Source organism: Colius striatus, chromosome 4 (assembly GCF_028858725.1).
Source record: "Colius striatus isolate bColStr4 chromosome 4, bColStr4.1.hap1, whole genome shotgun sequence".
In the NCBI taxonomy this organism is placed as follows: Eukaryota; Metazoa; Chordata; class Aves; order Coliiformes; family Coliidae; genus Colius; species Colius striatus.
Window position 1 is genome coordinate 44,685,296 of NC_084762.1, and position 26,984 is coordinate 44,712,279.

The 26,984-nt window shown below is 37.3% G+C and overlaps 2 protein-coding genes across 3 annotated transcripts in view; one reads left to right on the forward strand and one right to left on the reverse strand.

Annotated features, from left to right (window-relative positions):
• The window catches only part of LAMA1 (laminin subunit alpha 1), a 104,428-nt gene extending 86,253 nt beyond the window's left edge, over positions 1-18,175 (forward strand). The window contains exons 45-63 of the mRNA XM_061994834.1: positions 460-603; positions 959-1,092; positions 1,332-1,482; positions 2,031-2,155; positions 3,111-3,261; positions 4,349-4,493; positions 5,061-5,202; positions 6,332-6,446; positions 6,649-6,819; positions 7,478-7,629; positions 8,126-8,311; positions 8,769-8,931; positions 10,034-10,146; positions 11,089-11,278; positions 13,088-13,246; positions 14,202-14,355; positions 14,964-15,097; positions 16,161-16,383; positions 18,015-18,175. Of these exons, the coding sequence (XP_061850818.1) occupies positions 460-603; positions 959-1,092; positions 1,332-1,482; positions 2,031-2,155; positions 3,111-3,261; positions 4,349-4,493; positions 5,061-5,202; positions 6,332-6,446; positions 6,649-6,819; positions 7,478-7,629; positions 8,126-8,311; positions 8,769-8,931; positions 10,034-10,146; positions 11,089-11,278; positions 13,088-13,246; positions 14,202-14,355; positions 14,964-15,097; positions 16,161-16,383; positions 18,015-18,175 (2,913 nt within the window). The remainder of the gene's footprint in view (positions 1-459; positions 604-958; positions 1,093-1,331; positions 1,483-2,030; positions 2,156-3,110; positions 3,262-4,348; positions 4,494-5,060; positions 5,203-6,331; positions 6,447-6,648; positions 6,820-7,477; positions 7,630-8,125; positions 8,312-8,768; positions 8,932-10,033; positions 10,147-11,088; positions 11,279-13,087; positions 13,247-14,201; positions 14,356-14,963; positions 15,098-16,160; positions 16,384-18,014) is intronic.
• ARHGAP28 (Rho GTPase activating protein 28) overlaps positions 16,119-26,984 on the reverse strand; it is an 83,358-nt gene continuing 72,492 nt past the window's right edge. For both annotated transcript variants that reach the window (XM_061994845.1, XM_061994844.1), the window contains 3 exons: positions 26,096-26,250; positions 25,428-25,492; positions 16,119-23,606 (listed from right to left, as the gene is read on the reverse strand). In XM_061994845.1, the coding sequence (XP_061850829.1) occupies positions 23,515-23,606; positions 25,428-25,492; positions 26,096-26,250 (312 nt within the window). In that variant the 3' untranslated portion in view covers positions 16,119-23,514. The remainder of the gene's footprint in view (positions 23,607-25,427; positions 25,493-26,095; positions 26,251-26,984) is intronic.

The window sequence follows — 26,984 nt, forward strand, 5'->3', positions numbered from 1 at the left end:
GTATTTAATCTTTAAAAATTTTTACTTCTAATTTATCTCAACATAGACTAGAAATTATGTGAGGGGTTTTTTTAAGGTTTTGAATTTCTGAAATTTTATCTTCTGATATTACTACAGTGTCTTTTACAGATACATAGGCTTCTATACAGGATACAGGATTTATACAGATACAGGATTTATTGATGTTTTCTGAGTTATTTGAGTAATTTAATTTATGGTCTTCAAATCTCCTAATTGAATGAATTCATTATGACAGATTTCATTCTTTTCCGTTAATGAATCTCTTTATCAGATGATATCTGGGAGATTGCGAAGATCAAACCCAGGTAGCAATATTTAGATTATATGAAAGTATCTCAGCAGATGGCTTGCATTTGTTGATCAGAAGCTAAGTATATATTCAAGAAATAAGTGCTGTAATACACTTGTGTAGATTCCATTTCCACCTTTCCCCTCCAGATTAAAGTTGCAGTATCAGCAGACAGAGATTGCATTCGTGCCTACCAGCCTCACATATCATCCACAAATTATAACACCTTAACACTCAATGTGAAAACTGCTGAACCAGATAACCTCCTCTTTTATCTGGGGAGCAATGGAAAGGTAAGTTTCAGGCATACATATACTGAAGGTGATGGTAGTCAAGTGTTTTAGATAACCATATATATATGTGTGGTTTTTCTTGCATATTTCTACATGTGTGTGTACATGGCATGGTTTTATATATCTGTAAAGAAAACATTCAGCTACTTGTATATAAACTGAGTTTTTTGGTTTCACTAAAAGCTAAAATGAGTAAAAACTTACTGAGCTTAATTTTACTGGAAGTCAACTCCCATAGTATGGGATGTAGACACATCAGTCTGGAAAGACTTTCTCAATGTTGCATGTTAAAATGTGCAAACCAGAAACTACTCATTGGATACCATGTGTTAGAACAAGCCCTGCTGTTTTACAGACAGACTTCCTTGCAGTGGAGATGCGACGTGGTAAGGTAGCTCTTCTTTGGGATTTGGGTTCTGGATCAACAAGAGTGGAATACCCTGATTTTCAAATTGACAACAACAAATGGCACAGAATACATGCATCCAGGTAATTAAAATTAGAATGGCATAAATGTTGGATTGGATTTTTTTTTTTTTTAAATGAATTGGCTGTATTGTAGAAATGTCCAGCTACTTAGTGGATGAACTGGGCATAAAAAAACATAAGCCATCTTCTGAGTTTTTCAGTGTCAAGATTATTATTATCCTTAAAAAGAGAAGCCGTTGACATGTGTTGATTAAGCCTGGTGATTTCTGAAATTAATTATTAGTATTTGTATTTGGCAGGTTTGGAAAAACAGGTACACTCAGCATAGAGGAAATGAACTCAAATCAGAAGCTTTCATCTAAATCAGCAACCTCTCCAGGGACAGCCAGCGTACTGGATGTTAACAAATCAACCCTAATGTTTATTGGAGGACTTGGAGGTCAAATCAAGGTTAAATACTGAGATTAGTATTCTGTAAAATATTTTCATCATGTTTGAGATATACTTTTGACTTGCAAATAACAATGTGAATTAGTTACTTCAAGAAATAACAAATACTCTGAACATAAAGCAAAGGTGCTATGAGGATGTTTTAGTTACCCTAAAGTTATTTTTCCCTGGGAATTTTTGCCTAAGTCTTAACCAGGACAGGCTGGGTGTGCAGGCATGATACCTAAACATTACATGAAGATTTCTTTTTTGTTTCCTTCTTCCATGGCTTCTTTTAGTTTCCTGTTGTTGTTCATGCCATGTTCATGAGGGACGTGTGTAGGTCAAGGACATAGTTACAGTTATTTTACTCTTACTTGCTGCATATCAATCTATTATGATTTAAATGATAAATCTTAACAATTATGCTAAAAAGTGTTGTTCTTTTATTATGATTAGTAACTAACAAAATTTAGAGTTCAAGGAAAACAACCAAGCAAAAACTTGGCTGCATAATTTCCAGAGCACTTAACATTAATTGAACTCATGTGTCATCTCCTGTCTTACAGAAATCACCTGCTGTTAAGGTGACCCATTTTAAAGGGTGCATGGGGGAGGCATCCCTGAATGGCAAATCTATTGGTCTTTGGAACTACGTGGAAAGAGAGGGAAAGTGCAATGGCTGTTTTGGAAGGTATTTTGTCTTTCTTTCTTTTTTTTTTTTTTTTTTTTTTACAACAGATTTAGAATAATTTAAATCTGTAATCTATATTTCTGTGCTAGTAACAATAATGAGTTCAGACAAATTACAGTGTTTCATTGATCATTAATTTAGTTCTGAACATACTAATCTGAATGTTCCAGTGAGGTCAAATAATTGTATAGAATTTTATCACTTATTAATCCCTTTTTCAGAAGAAATCTATTCCTGTGGTCTATTTTGTGCATTGAGTGTGAACCAAACTATTTTGGAATGCTCGCTTTCCAGTTATTTCCAGCAAGATATATTTATTCTTTCCTGGGATAAGAAACAATGACAGCCCTCTTATTAAAAACAAAGTAGCAAAACTGTAGCTACTGAGCTCACCACTGTTGCGATCGTTGTGAAAAGGGGTTACAGACTTAAGATTTTTTTTGTGTGTAAGGAATGGAAATACATGTGACCATATTCGCTTTTGCAGAATGCTTCATGTAGAAACAGCAGAGGGTGCTGCTTGATTACATGAGAGATTTTTTTACAAGTATTATATTTCAGGGAAAGACACTAATAGAATATTTACTGTAAGTGCAATTACGCAAAGCATTCTGATAAATGGACAACATGTTTTTAAGTAAGAGGATAAATGTTGTAACAATTACTTTTTCCTGAAGAAATTGCTTGGTGGTTTTCATATATCAGGAAAGAACATCTTGAATACATCTTTCCCCATGGCTAAATCATGTATTGTGAGATTATATAATGAAAGTAGTCTTTAACTTGTATCCTTCAGCTATTCATAGCATCAATATAGAAGTCTCTTTCCACAATTTCTAGTCATACTGCCTGCAGACTGCACCAACTGATCTATTTTTTAAAATATTTTATATAAAACTGACTAGGAGAAGACAAATCTTCAGTTAACATTTTCAACTGTTTTCTACTTCCATAGTCCACAAGATGAGGACACTTCGTTCCATTTTGATGGCAGTGGATACTCAGTCGTGGAGAAGGCACTCCGCTCAACAGTGACTCAGATAATAATATTTTTCAGTACCTTTTCACCTAATGGACTGCTTCTGTATCTTGCTTCAAATGGCACTGTAAGAAAATGGATCAGATTCTTAAGCTGTCAAAGGCTATGTTTAGATCACTTGATTGTTTCTTGCTTTCTTGTTATTTTTTTTTTTCAGTTTATCTATATTGAAACAAATTATTATCTTTGTACAGAGTATCTCCCATGACCGACATCATAAACCAAAGGAGTAAAGACTAGGACCCTAGACATAAATAACTCCTTATAGCAAATATACACATATACTAAAGGTAAAATTAGTCAATAATGGAATAAAATTCATGATTATTTAACTAAAGGCAAGAAAAAGAATCAGTAGTGACAACAAACTAGTTCTGTTAAATTGAAGGAACCTTTGCAGAATGTAAAGTCTGTAAAGCAGAACTGAGCTTGCAGAAAGACAATAAAATATTGAACAGGCATATTTAATTAAATCCATAAGATGGAAATTCAGTAAACTGAAATAAATTACATAAACTCCCTGCAACAGCATATAACCTAGACTCATCTCTAGACCTTACATTGTCTTGTAATGCACTTTATCACATACTTAGCTGGTGCTTTTCTTTACCTGAAGGAGGATAAAGCTTTGTTTAGATCTTTCAGAGTCATTGGATTATTCATTTGCATTATTACTCACTGCCTGAATACATTGCACAATGATACCTGACTTAAGTTGTACAGTGCAGAACTGTTTGAAGGAGTTATTTGCTTCTTGCAAAAAGAACATTGTAGTGTTTGATCTTTACTCTCACAATCAAATCAAATTACTCTCAACTTCATTAAAAAAAAAGTGATAGTGGCATTTGTTTTTTAAACCTTGCTCTGCTGAGTAATCTACTGAAGATGCTTTTAAATATAACTTAACAGCAAAACAGAAAAGACGTCGTTTTTAGGTACATGTAACTCAGTTTTCCTAAACGTAGCAAAGATAACTGTCTTCACCTAACAAATAGTCTTAAGTGTGAGAATTAGCAAACATTTTTCACACAGTAGCCCAAGGATGTTCTTGGATTTGAACTTCTTTTGAAGTTCTTACATCCAGGAATTTCATTTGTTTTTTATGCCTTTTCTTTTTTCTTTTTTTTTTCTCTTTTTCTTTTTTTTTCTCCTAGAGAGATTTCTTATCCCTTGAGCTTGTTGATGGTAAAGTGAGACTGACTGTTGATCTAGGTTCAGGACCTCTTGCTCTTACAACAGAAAATCGTTACAACAATGGAACATGGTACAAAATTTCATTCAGCCGGAACAAAAAACAAGGTGGGCTACAGACTGAAAAAAAACCCATGTGTCTACAGATGTACAGTTATATAAGACGGTTTTTCAGAAACACCTATTTTACTTTGCTTTTAGAAGGACAGCAGTGTAGATCTTGTGCTTGGTTTGGCACATCTTATAAAGAGCACATAGTACAGAAGCTTCCGGACAAAAACATATCAGTAGTTTTTAAGGAGTGAAAGAGCTTTCTACAGGTCTGTGTATCAGGGATCATGTTTCTGTTCTATGTTTTAATAGTATCTAGTGTAACAGTATTTTGGGGTCTATGTTTGGAAAGTAATGCATTAAAAATAATATGTGTTAACAGCTGTAACATATTCTCATATATTTTTCCAAAGACTTCCCCAGATTTGACTTTAAAAGAGAGGAACTAATGACATTCACATAATAGCTTAAAGTACAATAGATTGGCTGTTCTAAAAATAAGAAGATTGTCCATATATGTTTGAGTCAGTTAATATTTTTCTTTATTAGAGATGAGATTGCCAAAATGAAAGAATGTGTCTTTGTGTCCTTCTTCAGATCTTTGTTCTCACTTTTCTTTTGCAGGAATTTTGGTAGTCATGGATGCATATAACCTTAATTATAAAGAAACCAAGCAAGGAGAATCTCCTGGAGTTGCTTCAGACCTAAACCGCTCTGATAAGGATCCAATCTTTATCGGCGGACTGCCAAGATCAAGGATTGTGAGGTAAAGTGTCCTCTGGCTTTTCCTCCTTTGCTAAGGCTCTTGAAAGTGGAGGGAGAGACTCTTCTAACTCCACTGAAATTGGTGAAAATCAGTGAAGTCTGAAGTCTTGTTTGTGGCCATGTATACTACAGAGTTATCTGTTGTTTGCCTTCAACTCTAATATGATGCTTGTCACTGGTAGGTCTGACACTGCAGTTCAGATCAGAGACAAGCTTCTGGTTTTCCCTCTGTGGGCAATTTCCACTACAGCAGCTGCCACAGGAGCTGCCTGCTCTTTGTGTCAGATTGTGGCAAGCATTCAGCACTGCTGCCTGAAAGGATGCTGCTTTGATCTTTACCTGTGTGAGCCTTGTGTATTCCAGCTGGCATCTATTGGCAAAACTGCACTTCAGTCAGGATAAAAGTTCTACTTCAGAAAGGAATCCTTGTAATTCAGTTTTAAAATTTGGAACAGAGGAGAAGCAGTTGTGAACAGATCAGAAAAAGCATTGCAAATATATATTTTATAGCATGTCTTTAGTTTATGCTTTTTATAATGCACATCCCAGCTGAACTTGCAAAGTCATGTTTCTTCCAGTCACTTCACTTTGAAAGGATAAACATGGCTAAAGAAAATCTGAGTATCTGCATGCTGTTGACAGTAAGGTAAATTCCAGGACAGTATTTATCTCTACACAGTTATTGCAGAGGTGCAGACTTAGCATCTCTTAGCTGGCATAGCAGCCTGTAAAGGACTATGGCGGAACAACCTTGGATTTCTCTGACTGAAAACTGCAACCAATTGGGCATCTTCCAGACGTAAGAAATTAAAAGAATTGCTAGGTAGTGGAGAGCTATAGATACCTTCTCACATAAAAGCTATTACATTTCAGATGAAGATTCATCTTAAAATTTTGGAAAATGACTTGGCCTGGCAACACAGTGCTATACACTTCTATGTTTCCATTTGAGCATAGTATTATCTGTCTCCTTTTAAGATCAGATTTAATATCTGCTAAGAATGAAACACAAATTACCTCTGTTCTCCCTTTCATTCTCTTTTTCCTGTTGAACAAGACTTAACTTTCTCCAAGAAGGTTCCAAATACTACTGCTTGGAAAAAAAAAACCCCTCTTGTTTTGTGTTTCAGGAAAGGTCTTAATAGTAAAATGTATGTGGGGTGCATCAAGAATCTGGAAATATCCCGTTCAACTTTTGACTTGCTTAGAAATTCATATGGAGTGAGAAAAGGCTGTGTATTGGAGGTAGGAGACTTTTAGATTTTGTGCCCTGATCATTATTTAACAATCAGTAGTAATATTTGTGAAAGAAGATAGTGAGTTGAAATGGATTTATCGTGAAAAATTCTAAGATAATCTAATCTATACTTGATCTATACTTGACTATCTATTTCTTTTTACTGGGCACTATCAAAGTCAATAATTATTTCTTTTCCATATAAAATAGCCTATTCGTAGTGTGAGCATCTTAAACAATGGATATATTGAGTTGATGCCTAAATCCTTAAGCCCAGAATCAGAATTGATGGCAACTTTTGCTACAAAGAACAGCAGTGGCATCATCCTAGCTGGACTCAGCAGGGGACTGGAAAAACGACGACGTAGGCAAGCACATTTGGCAAGTACTGGAAACAAAGACTTTTTGATTTTGTTTTTGCCATTTTTATTTTGCAATGTCAAGTTAGATTTTTAGGACTAGCAAAGAATGAGAAAGAAAAATTTGTTTGTCTTAGGAAGGACCAAATAGAGAGGCTAGGTGGGGAACAGAGGAGATCTATCATGATTATGAGGGCCCAGAATGCCTTTTCAGCAAGGTGGAAAACTGCATATGAAATACACACAGATTATTAACTACCACTCCAGTTAGTCAGAAATAGTGATTGAAGGATTTGAGATCAACAGCTTATCTCGTATCTAGTGGACTGCTTGGGAGCTCCTGGAATCCAAAGACAAGGTCTTAGTAGGAATACCTGCCCTAATTTCCTTCCTCTAAGGGGAGGAGGGAGGAAATAGTGATATAAAAAACCCCACAGTCCTACAGTTTAATCTGTGTTTTTGTTATGACAAAAGAAATTTTCAGCTTTCATGTTTTCTCTTAGAAGGCTTTGCACTCTTGAGAGGTACCAATACATGCCTACTAGCCTTGGAGTTTCATTAAAAAGTTTGTTTACAACGAAGATGGAGGCAAATTTTTCCAAAGTGTTCTATTTAAACACTGAATGAGTGACAGGAATTTGAGTTACAGTTAAAAATTAATCTTCTAATGAAATCCACAGCCCTTCTTTTCCATCATGCTGATTGATGGTCATCTTGAAGTGCGTGTTAATGCTGGAGACAGAGCAAGTACTAGAAAAGTCATTGTTCGGTCTGCTAATGGAACATACAGTGATGGACAAGAACACTCTGTCATCCTAATCCGGAATAAGAGGTACATGTGTTTGTGAACAGTACTATTGTGTGCTCTTACCAGTTCACTGAGCGCTCTGAGGGAACTGCCTTTTTCAAGCTCATTAGGTGGAACAATCAAGACTGTTTTTCTGCTGTTAATGGAGGTGTTCTGATTTGCTTGGTAATTGTATACAGCATACAGACACTGAAGAAGTTGTAGTTTAAAGATCTCAAAATCTCTAGATGTCTTGGGCTACTTGAGTAAAGTAGACTAAATAGCATTAGTAAAATATACAACTATCAAAATAATTTGGAAAAAATTATGTAAAAATAATATAGAAAGGTATTTGACAAAACTACACGTTAAAACTTATCTGCAGAAGTCTTCTGGTTTTAAGACATTGAAAGGATTATCAAAGTAATGGAATCTTTCTTTCTTAGAACAGGACATTTTTGAGGCTGAAAGGAATGCATTTTGTTTGAAAATGAATGTCTAAGACCCTTATTGAATGTTTTCTCTACTTGATCTTTTTCAGGGTCATAACTGTACAGGTGGATGAAAGTAACCCTGCAGAACTGAGACTTGGTTCATCAACAGAAATGAGCCCCATGAATATTTCCAACTTCTATGCTGGTGGCATTCCAGCAGGAGAGGGCATTTTAGGGCTAAAAATGGTCGGCTCCTTTCATGGCTGTATCAGCAATCTCATCTTTAACAGGGAGTAAGTCAGAGCGATAACTGCCATGTTTTGGAAAACTTTGTATAGTAATTATTAATTGTAGTTTGTAATCTCTTTCATTAAGTCATCCATTTGCATAGTTTTTAACATAAGACAAGCATGATACTGATGATCTGGGTATTGTAACTGACAGAAAATGAATATTGCCAGTTACATTTCCAAATAACAGTCAAAATGTCTCCAGTGTGTGTAGAGACACTGCACAAACTGTGTTACTATAGTTTCGCCTGTGTTCACAGACAGAATGGCTTTCAAATAATTTTGTTATCTGTTCTTTGGACAGATTATTTGCCACTTCTCAATCTTTTTGTCCCAGGAAGCCACTTCTTTCCTTTTCTCTTATTACTAGTGAAAGATCCGATAAAATGCTCTCTGTATGCATCAGAAACATAGATATCTAGGTTTTCACTTCTTAAAATGTAGGTTTTTTGAAACACAGGCTTTTGTATTTCACCACTTCCATGAAGTATGAACATGTGGATATGGACAACTGCTTTTTGTCAGAGAATTCTAAACCAGCTATACAACTAGAAGACACTGAGATTCAACCTGAACTTCAGACTTTACCAGTTCCCCTGAAGCCTCTTACAGATACAAAAAAAGTATGTATTGCACCAATACTCTGTTACCCCTTCTAGGAAAATGTTGAACAGCAAAAGACATTTTGGCTTTGTGGAGAATTTTTGAAGTCTGGACTGTGTGTATTTATTTCTTCTCTAGGATGCCATGGTTCAATGAACGTGATTTGGAAATAAATTTTAATAGAAAAACTATGATACAAACCTTTGTAGCAGCTTGTTGGCCTTTTGGAAGGGCAGTGTAGACAGATTTATCATTGTTCAGGCAATAATATCAAAAAAGAAAAGAAAAACTGGAGTGATATTCCCCCAGCAGAAGGACTTGACAGTAACTGGAATCTTTAGTGTGTTCCTGCCAAAGTGGCTCAGTGCTGAGATTTTCATTAGCTGTGCGATTCAGCATTCACGTTTTTCTGATCACACACATGCAGTCTCTGCTCTGTGTCAAAGAGGAGGCACAAACCATTCCAGAGACACACAGTGTCTGAATGCAGCTCGAATGGCACCTGTTTCCTCTCACACAGACCCTGTTCCCAAGAGAAAAGGCGCCATTACTTCTCTTCTTATGCAGCTGCACATCTTTATAATGAAGTGTTTACAAAGCATCCTGAAATCATTTTTCTCTGGCAACAGAAAGCAGGATTTTATGCTTTTCATACAACTGTTGCTATAAAGAAAAATAAGCTGTCCTTCTTAGAGCTAAAATATAGCTTTTACTCCTACTCTGTTGCTTGGCTTTCCATCCTCAGATTGTAACATTCAACCTTACTATACCTAATGGGAAATATTTCTACCAAGTCCAGATTTTCACACTGAAATTGTACCCTGTCTTCCAGCATTTGCTATCAAATGGGCAATCAATTAAGACAAATGGTGAATGAATGCTTCTCAGACTTTCTCAGTGCTGTCCATGAGAGATAGCTTAATCATTAGAACTAGTTGCTTTTGAGCCTGAAGATAGCTAAGGATGTTTGAGAGTTTAGCTGTATAATGTTGCCACATACTTTGTCCTTATCATGTGGTTTGGTTTTGCTCCTTACAAAGTTCTGCACGGGTACATTGACACTCAGCACTTGCTAGTCAGTACCTGACACTATTCTTCTTAATAAAGTCCTTTCATTAACAGGTAGTTTGTGCAAAAGATGAGCTACCCGATTATGTTCAAGGTGCCCATCAATTTGGACTTGCCAAAGGCAGCCACTTGACACTGCTCTTCAACCAGTCTGCTGTCAGGAAGAAGTGAGTATGTCCTGAATCACACATGTCCACAGTGTGCTGCCTTGTATCGAGCTGAAGAAGCCCAGTGATGGTTTTCATGCACTACCAGCTTTGAGCGTGGTGCTCACTTCAGGTTTCTGTGGGTTCCTTGTGGAAGAAGGTGACACAACCACTGCAATGTAATTAATGTGTCTTTCCCAGATTTGTGGTCAAGAGTTTAACTCAGCTGATCCCTGATGCTGTTAACATCAGATGGTTGACTGATACAGATAAAATCTCACCCTCTCCTCTGGATTTTCTGCAATTGCACCTTCCATGTGGGCTTCACTCCCCAGCTCACTGAGGTAGCCAAGGCTACTGACAGGGATCATTCTGTTGAGACTTAATGTGTGATAGCCTGTCTGCCACTCTTATTTGTTCTGAGAGGCTCCCAACAAAGTCCTCAAAACACAGCCTGCAAGCAACTTGCATATGCTTCTTTCAGGTTGGGAAGCCTCTGCAGGCATTGAACATAAGGACATTGCAGAGGATTGATGCTATGTAGACTGAACCTTGTGTCTCCACATAAATGGCACAGCCAGTTTCCCTACTTTTTCAACCTCTCTATGTTCTCAGTCTGCCCATTATATGCCAACAAGCCTGGCTAATAATAATGGATGCCATCACATTATCATGGAATCTGTTCCTCTCGAGGCAGTCACAAACATCTGAGCCTGTCCCTCTTAAAGCCCAGCTTGCTCTGTGATGAACACTGTTTCTGTCTCTGACAAGTACAACACTAATGTCTATTACAAAATATATTATATGGCATGCTTTCTTAGAATCAATGCAAATTCTCCTTTTCTTTATAATAAGTTTCCTTTCAAACAAGAAATTAATTGAAGCTGTTCTCTGCCTCCAGAAAAGCTTTTTATAAATGCAGAAAAAATATCTTTCAGTAACACTGAATTTTTCTTGTCCTAGACTTTCTGTCCAGCTGAATCTCAGAACCTTTGCCTCCAGTGGCCTGATTTACTACATGGCCCACCAGAACCAGGTTGATTATGCAGCCCTACAGCTTCATGGGGGACAGCTCTATTTCTCATTTGACTTGGGCAAAGGAAAAGCAGTTGCTTTTCACCCTGCTGTTATCAATGATGGAAAATGGCATACGGTAGGTAGTCACCAATCTTATACCGCGTTTTCTCTTCCCTGGAGTTACTGGGATGTTTTTTTTCCTGTCTTTCCTATATGCTTTCTGTGTTGCAAAGGCAAACAGGCTTTAAGCCAATCATGAAACAATTCAGATAAGTTGTTTTCATATAATTATTTCCTGTATAAATTCTCATTAATTATGCATCAAATTCAGCATCCAGTTATTGTAGAGTATCTCAGACTATTTAGAAATAAAATAATTCACCAACTATGTAATAATGGTTGTCTTCACTGGAGAAAAACCCAACAGAGAGGTCTAGAAACTCTTTGACTTTTTCCACAGAGAGCTTTCCATGCGCTCTGTCACTGAAGACCTGCAAATGAGTGTGTGACAAGATAAAAGATTTGTGGTTGGAGTTTCTCCTATCTCTCACTTAGGACTTAAGAGCAGATGGAGCTAACAGTAAAACATTCTTTTTCCTTTCCTTGGTTGACATAACCTGAGAAAAGTAGACATTTGAAATAAATGAGGAATGGAGAGTGAGGACTGAGCACAGGAGACTTTGAGGTGAAATTATGGCTACAGCTTTCAGGTGTCACATGGCATTCAGGGCCTTCTGCACAAATACTCATCATCCTATATTGGCCCAGTTCCCCACTTTCTGCAACCCACTTGCTGGGTGGCCCTGGTTTTCTTCATAAGAAATGACTGTGATATTTGCATGTGTTTTAAAAGCAGCTCTGACCACATTACTTAAGGTGGATGTGGATGACAATATTTGTCCTGCTAAGCTTCCCTTCCCTTGTGAAGCCTTAATTCCAGAAGGTGGCTACTATGGAACTGAATGATGGCAAAGCTGCCACTTTTCCTAGGTGCATCGGGAATTGGCAGAGCATTATTTTTGCTTTTCATATATAATCAGCAGAAGAAAAAACAGCAAAAACTAACATAAAGGAAGCAAGTGTGAACTTCTCTCAGAGAGAGATATCACAGTTAAGCTCTGCTACCTAGCTTGAAAAGAAGAACACTCCAGGATTTACAGCTGCATGTGTAAAATCAAATAAAACTCATACTCACACTGTCCACTTCTTAATCTGCTAATGATTTAAGCTAATATGCATTGCTACAGAAAGAAACGCTTCTTTCCGTTCTCAGCCAGCTGCTCATACCACCCTGATGTACCACTTTATCCCTTTAGCAACCCAATTGTTTATGAAACCTCATGTTGAACCTGATCAGGATTCTGAGTGGGACTAAAGTTAACCAAAGAAGAATAAATGGCTGTCTGACTTCAAATAAAGTCCCTCATCTGCATGTGAGTAATTGCTTTAGTGCAAGGAAAGCCCAGCGATGTAAATGAAGAAGACAGACAGAACTGGTAAACTTCTTGGTTATAGCAAATTCTGTATCGGCCATCATAGAATTATGGTATAGGAGTGTGCACTCTGGAGACCTAGGCTAGCTCAGTGAGTGGGCAACACAGTCACTGCAGAAGACCAGCACAGTGCTCCCCTCTTTAAACCCAGTAATGTACACTTATCTTAAGGCAATTAAAGAGTAGTTTTATATAATGATTGTTAAGATACTGACAGACTTACACAGGACAACGTTCAATCATTTTGAGCCCTTGAGGAGGCAAAGAAGAGACTTAGCTCCTCAATTGCCTTCTCATATCTCCTCAGCCTTATAATGAATTTCAAGAGGATGCCTCAGTACAGTATGTCAAAGCAATATAGCCACTAAAACATTGTCTCGCTTGCTTCTATGGTGATTGATGACTAGGTAACCAATTTCACTCACAGATTCGTGCTCTCATTTTTTTTCTAGGTAAAGACTGAATACATTAAAAGGAAAGGTATTATCATTGTGGATGGACAGCAATTGGTAGCAGTCAGTGCTCTAGGAGATGGTAACACTTTGGATGTGGAAGGGAAGCTCTACGTGGGAGGACTCCCCTTAGACTATGTGCCGAAGAATCTTGGGAATGTAAGAAGGTTTGGGTTGGTGGGGTGTCTCTGACATTTTGCAATAGCAGAATGAGTACACTACATCAAAGCCATCCAATTCAGTATCCTGTCTCTGATGGGAGTGAAAAAAGAAGTACTTAGGGATAGGGAAAAAACAACAAACTAATGACCTTCTACCAGATAAATCTTTCCAGTTTTCTATGGCTTAGTGACTTTCTAGAGCTTGTATCTTTGTGTTTTAATAGTAGCCCTTAATAGATTTTTTATTCCATCAATCTCTGTTAAAAAATATTTCTGTGTGTCACAGGATCTCAGATGTTTTGGTGTCTAAATCATATTGCAGAAGCAATGTGCCTTAAATATCTCTGAAAGACTGGATTTAGTGTCTGAGATTTAAAACATGCTTTTATACATGCTTTTAGAGGGTAGGTTTTTGTCATCTTCTTCCCTGTGCAGCTCATTATCTCAAGGAAGATTCTGATGATAACAATGTTCCTCAATTCATGGGCATACCTTATTCACCCATGCTTTTTAATTGGATAATGGGAGTCACAAATATTTTAGTACTTTGCAGTTGCTGAAAACAGTAGTGAGTAATTCTAAGGAATCGTTTTGCTTGATAGAGCTCTAGTGATCTATACTTGCAAAATGTCTTACAAAATCTTGATTTACTGCCTTTAACATTGAGGATGTCCCTGTTCTCATTCAGGCAAATACAATTCTTTCTCTATGTTATAGAGAATGAATGTTGCATTTCTAAACAGTATTTGTTTTGACTTTAGGATGTTATGTACATTTGTAACTTATATAAGTACATGTAACAAATAGAAATGTAACTACATAAATATTTTAGATCCTCCTATGTTCTGTTCAGAGAATTTTTTTATTTATAGTAGCATCAGGTGAATTACTTCAGAGTCCATTGCAGTAATTTGTGTTACACACTAACTCTTACATTATTCCAATATGCTTAGGTGACTCACAGTGTTCCTGCCTGCATCGGTAGCATGATAATTAATGGCAAGCAACTGGACCATGACAGCCCTGTCTCCATCTTTGCTGTGAATAAATGCTATGCCACAGTGCAGGAAGGTACTTTCTTTGATGGGAGTGGTTTTGCTGCTCTTGGTAAGTGTAGTGAAATGAAAGCAGTACCTTAATGAATTAATGTTAACCAAAATTTACTCTTTTCAGGTCTTGCTGGAACTGTGTTCCATTGTCTCCTCACAAAGAGTACATGCCTTGTATATGTATTTCTATGGAGTCCTGTACTCTGAGCATGCAAAGTGACCATTTCTGCAAAGGACTGTCTTCCACAAATGAAAGAGCTAATGATTCTAGCACTGGGAAAGAAATGCACTACCTCTTTCTTCAGCTAATAACATCTGTGTTTAAGGTGTTAAGGTCTGTTAAAGGTTATGGAGACAAAAGATGTAGGGTGCTTCTGAAGTAACATGAGGAATTACATTAAATTGTGCTTTTTACCATTCCTTGCAAATGAGACAGAATGTATTAAATCTAAGTTAATGAAAAAAAAAACCTTAATTGAGAGTTTGTCTTTTCCAGTATGAAATGTGAATTACGACTTTGGAAAACTTACTTTTCAGAGGTTCTACAAGGTCCTATCCTGGCAGAATAATTATCAAGGTTTTTAGATCTTTTAATGACAATGTATGTATTATGCTTTATAATATGAATTACAAGTCTTCTATTAGAAGCTTCTAATTTCTTTTCAGTCAGAGAAGGTTACAAAGTCCGATCTGATGTGAACATCACACTGGAGTTTCGTACGACAGCAGCGCATGGTGTTCTCCTTGGAGTCAGCAGTGCTAAGGTCGATGCCATTGGACTGGAGATTGTAAATGGCAAGGTAGGCTGCCCTGTGCTGGCACACTCTTTTCACAAGGCTTGCTTAGAACTGCAAGGCTAGAACTGTTGTGTAGCACTAAATAGATGCCATGAAATGGGATGGAGGCAAAATGTCCAAACCAAATCCCCATGGAACTAGTATGGGACAGATTTTCAGTCTCAAAGTTTCTCACAAAGTCGTCTGATAAAATGTGGGATTAGCAGAAGCCACTGGAACTTTTTGCCTTTTTAAATAGTTGGGTAATTAATTAATGTTAGTCTGCCGCCTCTGTGACCTGCTGTGCTACGCACCTTGCATGTTAGACTAAAAATAGAACTTTCTTGTAGCTTAATACTTTTTGCACCATAGAATTATACTTGTCCTTGATAAACACATTATTGCATATACAAAGCACCCTATTTTGAAATCTCTTCTTCAGTATTGATGAGCAATTAACACTCTATCTCTACTGACCATTATGCTCTGTAAACCTTTTAACAATCAATACATAGTTCTCTACTCATCTCCTGCATAAAAAATTAATACTTGATTGCTCTTAAGTATTTCCTTTTCTCAGAAGTTGCTCATTTTTAATTCAAAAGTTCTTAGCCAGAGACAGTGTTAAATGTCACTGTTTCTATGGGACATCCTTTCTCAGTTAATATTTACGTATTTAGGAAATGGCTACTGCTTTGAAAAAGAAATACATTAAATAAATCGATACATGTATTGGCAATGCTTTCAATCCATTCTTTTTCTCTTCAGTTAAATACAGTGGATCTCCTTTCAAATCTGAAGTCACATCTGTGAGAAAATTACTTGATTTGTATTTGTAAAAAACATTGAACTCCTAAGGGAAATATACCAGGCTAACCCAATGGACCTTTGCATGGATAGATCTAAGTCTTTTAAACTGTAAAGATACTTCAGTAATACACTCTGTCTATCAAAATAAACATTAGCTTTGCATAATTACCAAACGTTTATAAAAATCTCTGCACCAGCAAGATTGTGCTTTTATCTAGGCAGATTAGTTCATGTATTCTTACTTTATATCTTTATTGGCATCTGGCTGTTTATACAGGTTTTATTCCATGTCAACAATGGAGCTGGAAGAATAACAGCTACATATGAACCAAGAAGCACAAACAGTTTGTGTGATGGAAAATGGCACAAGCTTCAAGCAAACAAAAGCAAACATCGCATTTCTCTGATAATTGATGGGAATTTGGTTCAAACTGATAATCCCTACATCCAGTCAACATCTGCAGATACAAACAATCCCATTTATGTTGGAGGCTATCCTGGTAGGTACAATAATATTTCTCTTCCCTTCTCTCCCTCCTGCTCTCACTCTGTCTCATTAGAACAACTCTTTAACATGTGCACTCTCTCCCCACCTCCTTATCTCACTCCCCTCCCCTCTTTCCCTCACTCATGCTCTCCCATCTGATTCATGAAGTTCATGGTTGAGTAATAAATCATGGTTATTTATGGTTCTACCACTTTCCACATTGTTGCTGAGATCACAGCGTATTGAATATTTCTGTGTATTGTCTTTGGGGAAGACTTCATTTAGCTGTTGCATGTGTTGGCAACACTGACTGAACTCGTATCACTTTCCTACACAAATCTGCTCCTTAGTTTGAGAAGGATTTCCTCCACATGGTTTGTCTTTCACAATCTCTCAGACTTCACAACATCCCTGCCTGTGTATGTTAAGGTGCAGTTCTTTTGCAGTCATATTGATATTAAGGCTTCCCTTCACATTATCTAAGTAAGAGTTCTATAGCTCTCTTCTCTGCTCTGTTTTTGCCAATGTTTTGTGTCAGGGGCTGCGCAGCTGCAGATGAACATGTATTTCCCGTATTCTGTGCAAATTCCATTCTGAAGTTACTCTTCAGATGTGCTACTATGGTAATATAAAAAGATAGTAATGCAAAGAACAAATAATTGAACTACCTTTCAATTAAGTTATGCAACTCAGTTGATAATTTGAGCAAAGACGGTGTATTCATTAAGAGGATTTTGTTTTGAGTATCTTGAGTTAGGCCTTTCTGCAAGCACACTTTTTAATGAGGGTATTGGTACTGAGAGTGAGTAGGCTCCGTATGGTTTATCCATTTGTCTCTGAAACAGCTTTTATAGTTTATCAGTACAGATATTTCCATTTATGTGAAAACAGAATGATGAGATCTGATGATCAAACCCAACTTTTCAATATTTGGAAAGCTTTGTGATAACAGCTTGAAATGTTACAGAGCCATCTATTGGACAGGGTTTGGGTGCTTCATGAAAAATGAGTTACTGCTCATTAACTGGATTAATATTTGATCTTGATTAATATTTGGTCTTCATCATATGCCAAAGCAGCCTTATCAGCACCCTGTGAACCCTCTCTTGTGTTTCATTTTTTTTTTCCCTAATAGCGTAATGTGATACTAATTGTTCTTTCAGTGTTCCATCTGTAAGGAATAGAGAGGAGTGAAATTCTGCAGAAGGAGAATGAATTATTGCACAGTTTATGTAGAAAAAAAGAGTTGGACTCACTACCAACCTCATGTTTTGGTTTGCCAGTGGAGTCCATGGCTCTGTACAGCTCAGTTGTTCTCTTATTTTCTGTTGTTTTCAATTTTAACTTGGAAGACATCTGTATAGAGTGTCTTTTCCCTCTCCTTTCCCCTCTCTTATCTCCCATTGTCTATTGGTAAAATATTTCTTCAAACTCTGCACAAGTTATCCCAATGCATGACTCATGCTTGAAGGCAGCAGTGGCTGTCCATGGTGGGACCACTCAGATTATCCAAACATGAATGGAACTTGCTGCTTCTCAGGTGCTGGTTTTGTATCTAGTTTGGGAAGGAGGGGACAGCCTGGATCTTTTTGTTATTTTGGTTCATTGGAAATAGATTCTACATATTTCACATTTGTTTTTCAGCTGACGTGAAGCAAAACTGCCTCACAAGCAAGAGCTCATTCCATGGCTGTTTGAGGAACCTCATGTTGACCAAGGGCCAACAGGCAGAATTATTTGACTTCAGCAGAGCTTTTGACCTGCATGGAGTCTTTCCTCATTCCTGCCCTGGGGCTGAGCACTGAACTGCAGCAAAGCCTGTCTGTACTGAGAGAGGGGTGTTTATTTTGTCAATCTGTTATTTTTCATTCCAATTTCATAATGGAAAGAATTGGTGAGAGCCTGCATCTCTTTGATTTTCTGGTTGTTTTCCAACTCAGGTCTCTTTTTTTTCATCAGAAACTATTTGTCTGCATTTTAACAAAAAGGTTTTTAACAATAAATACCTCTAGTACAATGTTAATGGCATTAATTGGATATTTTTCTTTTTGGGAATGTTTATTAATCAGTGTTTACAGTATGTTTTGTTTTGATTACTTGACAGTATTTCATTTTATTATGTGTCGGTCATTTTATAAAAAGGTAATAATTTTGGACTATGTAATAAAACTGCAATAAACTCTGCATTATTTCATGGAGTTCAGTTGTCCATACGTTTCTGTTAGAAAAAGAGCCAGAAGGCTAGGAAGTGAAACATACAAGTGGATAGAGACCAGCAGAGGGGGCAGGAGACTAAAGCTATAGCTTTGAAGGCCTGAGGTTGCGTCTAATGAATAAAATTTTCTTATTTATACTTTATATGGCAGCTTCAATCCTTTTTCCTCCTGCCTTAATATCCAGTGCTTCTGACTCCCATTAGAGCCACATTGTCTGGGAAGATCATGTTTCTGTTTATCCTTTGGTGTAACCAGCTACAGCACAAGCAGCAGCTCCATGGCACAGAGATGTGTATAAAAAGTTGTGTTGGTGAAGGAATGACTTGGGATCTGTCCTGGCAATCATTGTGTATTTTAGCAACGGGAACTAATGCACCTTTCTTGGGTAAACAGCATTTCATGCAAGACACAGGGAAGCTCTGTGATTCCTAATTTACAGGCCAGTCCACAGTCCTGTCTTTACTTTTTTCCTACTGTGCCCACCTCTTTTTCTAAAATCGGTCTTCCAGGAGCCAGGTTTTTGGGACACACACTTGATATGACTCCAAGACAACTGTTCATCATCTGATTGTATGTCTGAGCAATGACCAACATGTCTCATGGTTGAAGATGGATCTGTAATAAACAGTTCTTTTACAAGTCACTTCCACCTCTTTTTCTTTCTCTCTTTCAACTAGCAGTATTTTTATTTGCTCCTTATGGTATTTCTTTGCCGCTTATGAGTTTCTTTGCCTTTTACAATTTGTTCTAAAGACAGTTTTGCTCTCTATATTTCATACTATAAAAAAGTACTGGCTCAAATAAAGCCTAAAGCAGTGCATCATTGATTTCAATGAGGCAGGATTCTAAGCAGTGTCACTATGTACCTTGTGCTGAGGTGCTCCGTGAAAAGAGCTCCTGCAGCAAAGAACTGCTCCACTTGAGCAAGGATGGCAGAATGTGGTTCTTTGTATAGCTAGCTCTTCAGGTGCTATAACAACAGAGGTGCTTTCTAATTTCTGTCATCTGCTTCTATCCCAAACGCATGTGTTTAGATTTGAAGAGCTTTCTTTGTTGGTACTGTTTTTATTTTTGACACGAATACAATACAATGGACACCTTCTGCTGTACAAACATTTATGTGTGGGCTTACTTCAACAAAACACATAACATAACGAGGATTGTACGGGAAATGTACATACAAACATTTTGCTTTCATTAGTGGCATCATATTATTTCCAGAGAAGACAGACATTAATGGAAAGCCATTGAAAAAATAAAAACTGAAGCGCAGTATGGTTGTCTGTTATCCCAAGATCTGATCTCATAAGATTCAGATTACAAGCAGTATTTGAGGCAACAAGATTTGGATAAAATTTCATCCATATCTTGAAATATGTCTTTTAATAGCTATTTTTCGTTAATTTTCAAATCTTGCCCCTTAAAGGAGAAATATTTTATCAATGTAAAAGACTATTGGAGAGATGAAATTAATAATAAAAAGTTTTGGAATAGTAAACCTCTAAGCCAAAATATTTTTCCTGGACAATGCACAGTGAGGTAGTTAATATTATACATAGACATAGACACATTTGCACACATACACACATTCTAGTGGTATTAACTGCATAAACAGGTTAGAGCATTCCAGTCTGTTTCCAATACCTACTTCTTGCAATACACTCTCTCTCTGTGTTGATATGCAAAATGCTGTCTTTGTAGAACCGTGGAGTACACAAATGTTTTGAGACATCTTTGGAGTTTGCAGAATAATTTTCTCCCTGCTTGCTGCCACTTTCTCATTAATAGTGTTCTATATATGTTACTGTTTGTTAAGTGACAATCCTGTCGTAACTTGGTTTTGTCTTTGACTGCTCTTAGGAAGAACAAAATTCATGCTACCTCTACCAAGATTTTGTAATAAAAGGTCTGAAGTTGAGACCTCATATTCAAAAATGTCATAGAGATTGTTCAATTGGTCTGCAGCATCTTAGGTCAAGTTAGTGTACCACAAGAACACAAAACAACTTAATGTGTAACAGTATTAACCATAGTACACATGGGTCATTAGGTCCATTTGTATCAAAAAAGAATTTTTCCACTCTGTTTTCAGAGACAGCAGGTATTTGGCCATGCTGTAGTAGTCTGGGCACTGTACACAGAAGCTAGCTCATCTGCTAATGGGCATGTCTTACAAAGTTATAGGCAATTTTAGTAAAAAACAGGTGTTCAAAGGATGGAAATTATCATGTCAGATTTGGCTTTCATAAGTTGTAAGTGGTAAAAGATGAAAATCTTCCAAAGCTGTCTTGTATCCTGTATGGAATACAGTGAGATCTATTTCAGAACTAATTTTCAGTTCTCATTTCTGGGTCCAGGAGGCATGGAGAGCTAGTCACAGCATAGACACATGGGTGCTCTGAACCTTCTGCATGGCTGTTGTGAACAGAGAGTGAAGTGAGTGGCCAAGGTGGAGGAGGTTAATGCATTTGTCTGAAAGTTACCTCATTTGTTACAACGTTTCACATTCTTTAGTTAATGTTGAGGCTTTCTGAGTAGTTGCAAGAGCTCTTTCATTGGCTATAAATACAACGATGCCTGGCATTTATGTGATACTCTTCGTATTCAATGCAGTTTTCACATAAAATCCCTTTGCTGAGTTTGTCCTTCCTAGATGGATGTTTATAACTCCTCTTCTGCTTGGGGAGTTGTTTGGCTGCATCTGAGAGCGGAATTTAACTTGACTAATTCTCACATTACCTTTATAAAGAAAGTACTAGTCCTGCTTTACAGCTAAAAGGAAAGGGCAGGATAACAGAAAGGAGCTGTACATAGCCACAGAGGGAACTGAAGGGGATTGGAAACAACCCACTTGGCAAAACATTTATGCTTAGTCCTGTGAATGAACCACAGATCTACTGCCTCTCATGTACTTAAAATAAATAGCTGTCAAAATAAGCAGTGTATTTTATAATACAACTGGTCCTGTTTTTTTTCCTGGCTGCAACTATGCATCCATTAGTGTTTTTTTCTTTTTTTTAAAAAAAAGGAACAAAAAGGCAAATTAAAAATGTTATTGTTTTATCTAACATTAAAGCATAACGTTGCTAAATGTTATCATTTTTTACCTCAGGAAGGTAAGAGGAAGATGAGAGCTGCCCCCTGTGGACATTATTGTTGCTGATTCAACGTTGATTTTCACTGAACATCAACAGTGAAAGTTAACTACTGGGGAACGTGATTAACATTGAGCCAGAAGTAGGGTTTCTAGAGTATGAAAGTCTTCACTGCACAGCTTCAGCAGATTAGTTCATCGCAAGTTACAGGCTTTCTCTGCAGGGCGGCATACTTTATGTTCACTTGGAGGACTTGGTTTAGAATGCTTTTGTGCTGCTGTCTGGTAAACAGCACACCAGTTTCTGTCTCATCTGTGTGTCCAGATCAGGAACTAAACCCATCACTCAGGCTGTAGGTGAATTCATTGTGCAATAGCATCATCCAATGACATAGGCATTGCCGTGCAGTTGAATGCATTAGTTCCCATCTTGTGTAAGACAAAAATGAAACAAATACTTGCTGTTTTTCAGAGACTTGTGAATTCCCTACTCAATGAATGTGCTTTAGTTTGCAAAGTATAGTCAAAAATAAGAGGATTAGGTAAAGAACAGTGCTCACCCTGTTGACTGGCTACAGCCTGGACAGACTGTGGTGCATTTGCTGTGCTGTATGTTTCACAGACCGTATGCTGTCTGTAAAAGGACCTGCAATTTGCCATGCATCAGTAAAGCCCTCATGATTGAGCCTAGTTTGGCTAAGTTTTGAGGCCCGAATGTGTAAGTATTACTTAAGAGTATTAAAATCCCTATGCTTATTGGAAGCTTTTTTCCCTCTCATGCTGTATGATACAAGATCCGGACAAAGATGTCTCTTCTCAATGCAGCTGAATAGTATACAAGTTGCTTACAAATTAAAGTTAAAATACAAAAGAAAAGAATTAGGTTACAATTTAAGAAACTATAATGTTTAACAAAAAAAAAAGGATGATGGCTGTAAGTGGCAACATGAAAACATATATTATGGCATTACACAGACTTAAATCTGAAAGTGTCAAGTAAAAGAGGCAGGGATGTATGCCCCTTCTCACCTAGCATTTGTCACCTCAAGCGTGTTTATATGATGGGAAAAGAGGGAGAAATGGTCTGCAGCACTACAATTGCACATAGTGACATGATCCAGACAGACGATCTTGGAAGACTGGTAGTAATATATACAGTGGTGCATACATGAAGCAGTGTAGCTGTCTATACAGTAATTCTTCCCCTTGCCTCCTTCCGTTCCTCAGCATCAGATACTCATGAGGAGTGACTGAGAGACATAAATATTGCAGTAATGCACACTGTACAGGTTTACTTTCAGCAGAAAAGTTTGATTTTCTCACACAGCTGTCCTGGCACTGCTACAGGTCAAGCTCCTCTCTTCCACCCTTGACAGATACCTTCTCCTCTTGAATGTCTCTGTGATGCTTGTGTGCTACAGTGTGGTCGGTAGTGTTTCATGCATCCTCGGATGCCACTGGCTTACTTCCAAAAAATTGTGTTCTAACACCAGGTCAGGAAATTAACAACTCCATATGTGACAAGTTGTTTGCTGTGCACTGTACCTTCGTCCATCCTTAACTCCTGGGCCAATGGGCACAAGTGTAGCCCATATGGAAGCATATCTGGTGTTACATTTTCTGATGGTCCAGAAGCTGGAGTGATAACACTTATACCAAGAGTACTACATGGCAAACATCAATTGGACAGTACAGTAGGAAGGAATGATGTCCTGCAGATACCATTTTGTTTCATCTCTGGCTAGAGCTTCTTAAAATGACAGGCATCAGTGTTTTCCATTTGGCTTTTGTCTTTTGTCTCCATTTTGGCTTTTGTACACTGCAGCATTCTGCTTCAGCTTGCTTTTGGTTTTATCACCCATTCTGCATGAGGATTTGCACGGTAAACGTCTAACATGTATGCATCTGGATCCAAACAGTGCTGACCTGAAATGCAATCAACAGCCATGAATCATAGGATGATCTGAGCACGTTATTAATGGGACAGGGCTATGTTAGAATGTCCGTGAATGTATCTCTGGCTTGCACACAGCCATCTTGGCTGGACACAAACAGGGGCTTTGGTAAATTTACCCGTGATTTTGCTTAGTGAGCCACAAATTCACTTTGACTTCTAGGCAAGATGCCTTGAATTCCACTGAGTTATAGACAAGGCATTTAGTCAAAGAGTGGGCAAATATTATGGTTCCTTTAGAAGCATTATCAACACTGTTACTGTAAGTGCCACAGTATTTTTTTTTAAATTGATTTGGATTTTCTGGGCTGGATTTAGAACTCTGTGACTTTGCATCTACATTATTTTTAAATGCTGAAAAAAGTAGCTCTGTAAACAATTTTTTCCTATCCAGCTAGGATCTTGCAAAGAAGTACAGGGGTTATATCAAGTTTTAGTCCTTTTTTTTCCCAGTTGCTTTTTTGCTGGCTAAAAAAAGTGTCCTCTGAAGTCTGACCGTTTGAGGGTTTCATTAGGTGGTGGCTGGGAATAGGAGGTGCCTGCTGCCTGTGCCAAAAAAAGAGGCATTTGGTGCCTCTTAATTGAGTAATAAGGCAATAAATTCTTGAGTTAAGTTGATTTATTGGACCATATTGCATTTACACTGCGTAATGAAGCCATTTAACTGGTGAGGTTACATTGCTGTGACAAAAAAGATTGTGATAAAGTTTTTGTAGTTATTTATAAGGACACTGGGGTCCTAATGATTTTCTCCAAGTAAAAGCAATATAAATGAATTCATGTATAATCAGTAGACGAAGGTGCCCTGAAATATCTAGGACTATAATTTTAATTTAGGTAAATAATTTTAAGTGAAGATGCAAATTAAGTGTCTGGATTTTTGAAAGAGGAATACTTGGGATTGTTTCACAAGGCCTTTATGATCTCCTGTGTAAGCACCAGCTGGACACCCTCTTTAGCCAGGCAAAACAAATCACTAATCAAATTTATCTTTCTCTCTCTTCAGTAATAAAGACTTTGCTTCTTGACTGCTTCTGAAGTGGGTCTGTCATATTTTGTAATAACTTTATAGAAACCCCTTAGAGCTGAATCTAGAAGAATTAAGTAATCTGATCAGGGAGTTGACAAAAGATTCCAACAGGGCATCCAGAATTACAGTATCAATAGAGAAAGGAGAGAGTTGGGACTGTGCGGTATCAAATTAAAATCTGGTTTCAGCCAGGGATTGTGGGGTAAGCCACTGTTGTTGTTACTAAAATGTCACTGCATGAAACATGGAAGAAAACTAAATCCTTTATGCAGAGAATTGACTATCTAAACAAAGCACATGGATTAGGATGAGTATAGTACACCCATGCATGCAAAGGCTGAATTCTCAATTGTATGTTTTATATTTGGAGGAGGTTAACACTTCAGTATCTTGAGGAAGAAATAGTTCTTGGGAAAAGGCTTGACAGTGAGGTGGAATTTGCTCAGGAGGTGTAAAGGATGGATCTCTTAACCATGGAAAAATGCGCAGTTCTGAGAGCGAGGGAGGTAAGTGAAAGGTCAGATGAATTTGGCAAGACTGTAAGGAGTCCTGCTGAGAATCAGCCATCAGGTCACCATCTCCTGTGGGTTGCCCCTCCAGTCACACTGGAGTTGAAAGGAATCGTTACCTTTGGGTCAGGCTCCTTTCCTGCAGATGGACTGGAGGGTAGGAGAGATCCAGCTGTGTGAAAACAGCACTGCCCTGATGTGATTTAGGAGGCAAAGGACATTCAGAATTGAATTTCAAAAAATAAAAGACTTACCTATATTTCCTCCAATTTCATGTAAACTTTGGATCTGTCCTCTCATGTTCTGTGATGATCCGCAGCTAGGATGGAAAAAAACCCTTCTGTTTTTCTGTTATAACCACTGAATTATCAAATACAATCTATATTAAGCTAAAAATTGATAGTTTTGGCCCTGTGAACTTACTCACCAAAAGCAAGGAATTCTACCATTGAACCTGCTACAGATGTAGATTAATGTGTCACAGTTAACTAAACCTTCTATTACATTATTTACTTTTTATTATTTGTCCAAAGAACAGAATTATTTGGTAACACGTGAAGACTGCAGAAAAGACTTTCAGCCACAATTTAACATTTCCCATAACTTACAAAAATAAAAAAGTAATGTTTTATGGGCAGATGTAAGACAATGTCTCTCGGTTCTCTGTGTAGCAAGTCTGTAAATATTTTTTTTAGTAGTGGTATAACAGAGGGCAGATTGATTCTGTATAGGAGCCAATTATTAGGTAAAGGATAAAGAATAAAATCAATGGTTAAAATATCTTTGACTAATGTAACCATAAATTAGCAATTTTAGATTAGGAAAAAAAGAGACCTTTTAACACAATGAAAAGGGAACAATCTATTCATGAATGATTCTGACATTATTGTTCAAGAAAAATAAAATGTTCTGATTTACTCACCTGTTTTCACAGTGGAATCGAGCCAGGATGTCTTTGGCTTTTGTTTGGCTGTTGAGTTGAATTGCCATAGAGATTTTTGAATGCAGTGGAGCATAAACTCTTATAACCCCTTCGGGTATGTCAGACTGCAGGTATGAGGGAAAAGTGACAGCTCCCTAAAATCAATAGTCAGTAGAGTAAGTCTAAGGCAGATATTCCTGTAGCTCCATTCAGAAGCAGTTCAGCAACTCTTTTGAGGTTGCTTGCAAAAATCACCATTCTGGTTTCACATTATTATTCAAAAGTCATATTTACAGTCATATAAATGCAAATTTGTCGATAGAGTGTAATGAGTTACCACACAAAGACACAAACTCCTTGGTAAGTATCACAGAAGTGTGTGCAGAATAAAGTAAAATCCTGAACTTTAATTGCTTGGAGTAAGAACTGAGTTGTTGTCTGAGATTTTTTAATGTTATTTCTGTTAACATTTGTCAGTGAAACAACTGCTTGTTAAAAATATATAAAAATTATTAGGAATGTCCACTCTTCCTTTTAAAGATGAACTTTTCCTGAGGCATGAATATCCAATTCTCTGTTTCCACTTTGCATAGCTTTGACTGGATCGAAGTGTATGTACAGTAAAATATCAGAGTGCCATATGGTTTCTGTTAACTTGAAATTTGACCTTGTGCAGCGTTCAAACAATCATCTATGAAGTTTATGCACTCTTCCATGATTAATGGTGGATAAATCAATTAGCTAGGTTTGCATTCCAGTTCTAATCCAGTTAATACCATGTTGCGCAGAGTACAATAGTATATCCAATCTCTGTCCCTGTGTAATTTAGAGCATCTGAGACCTGGGGATTGTGTTGAGTGCTCTCAAAATTCAAGTCAGTTATCCAAAC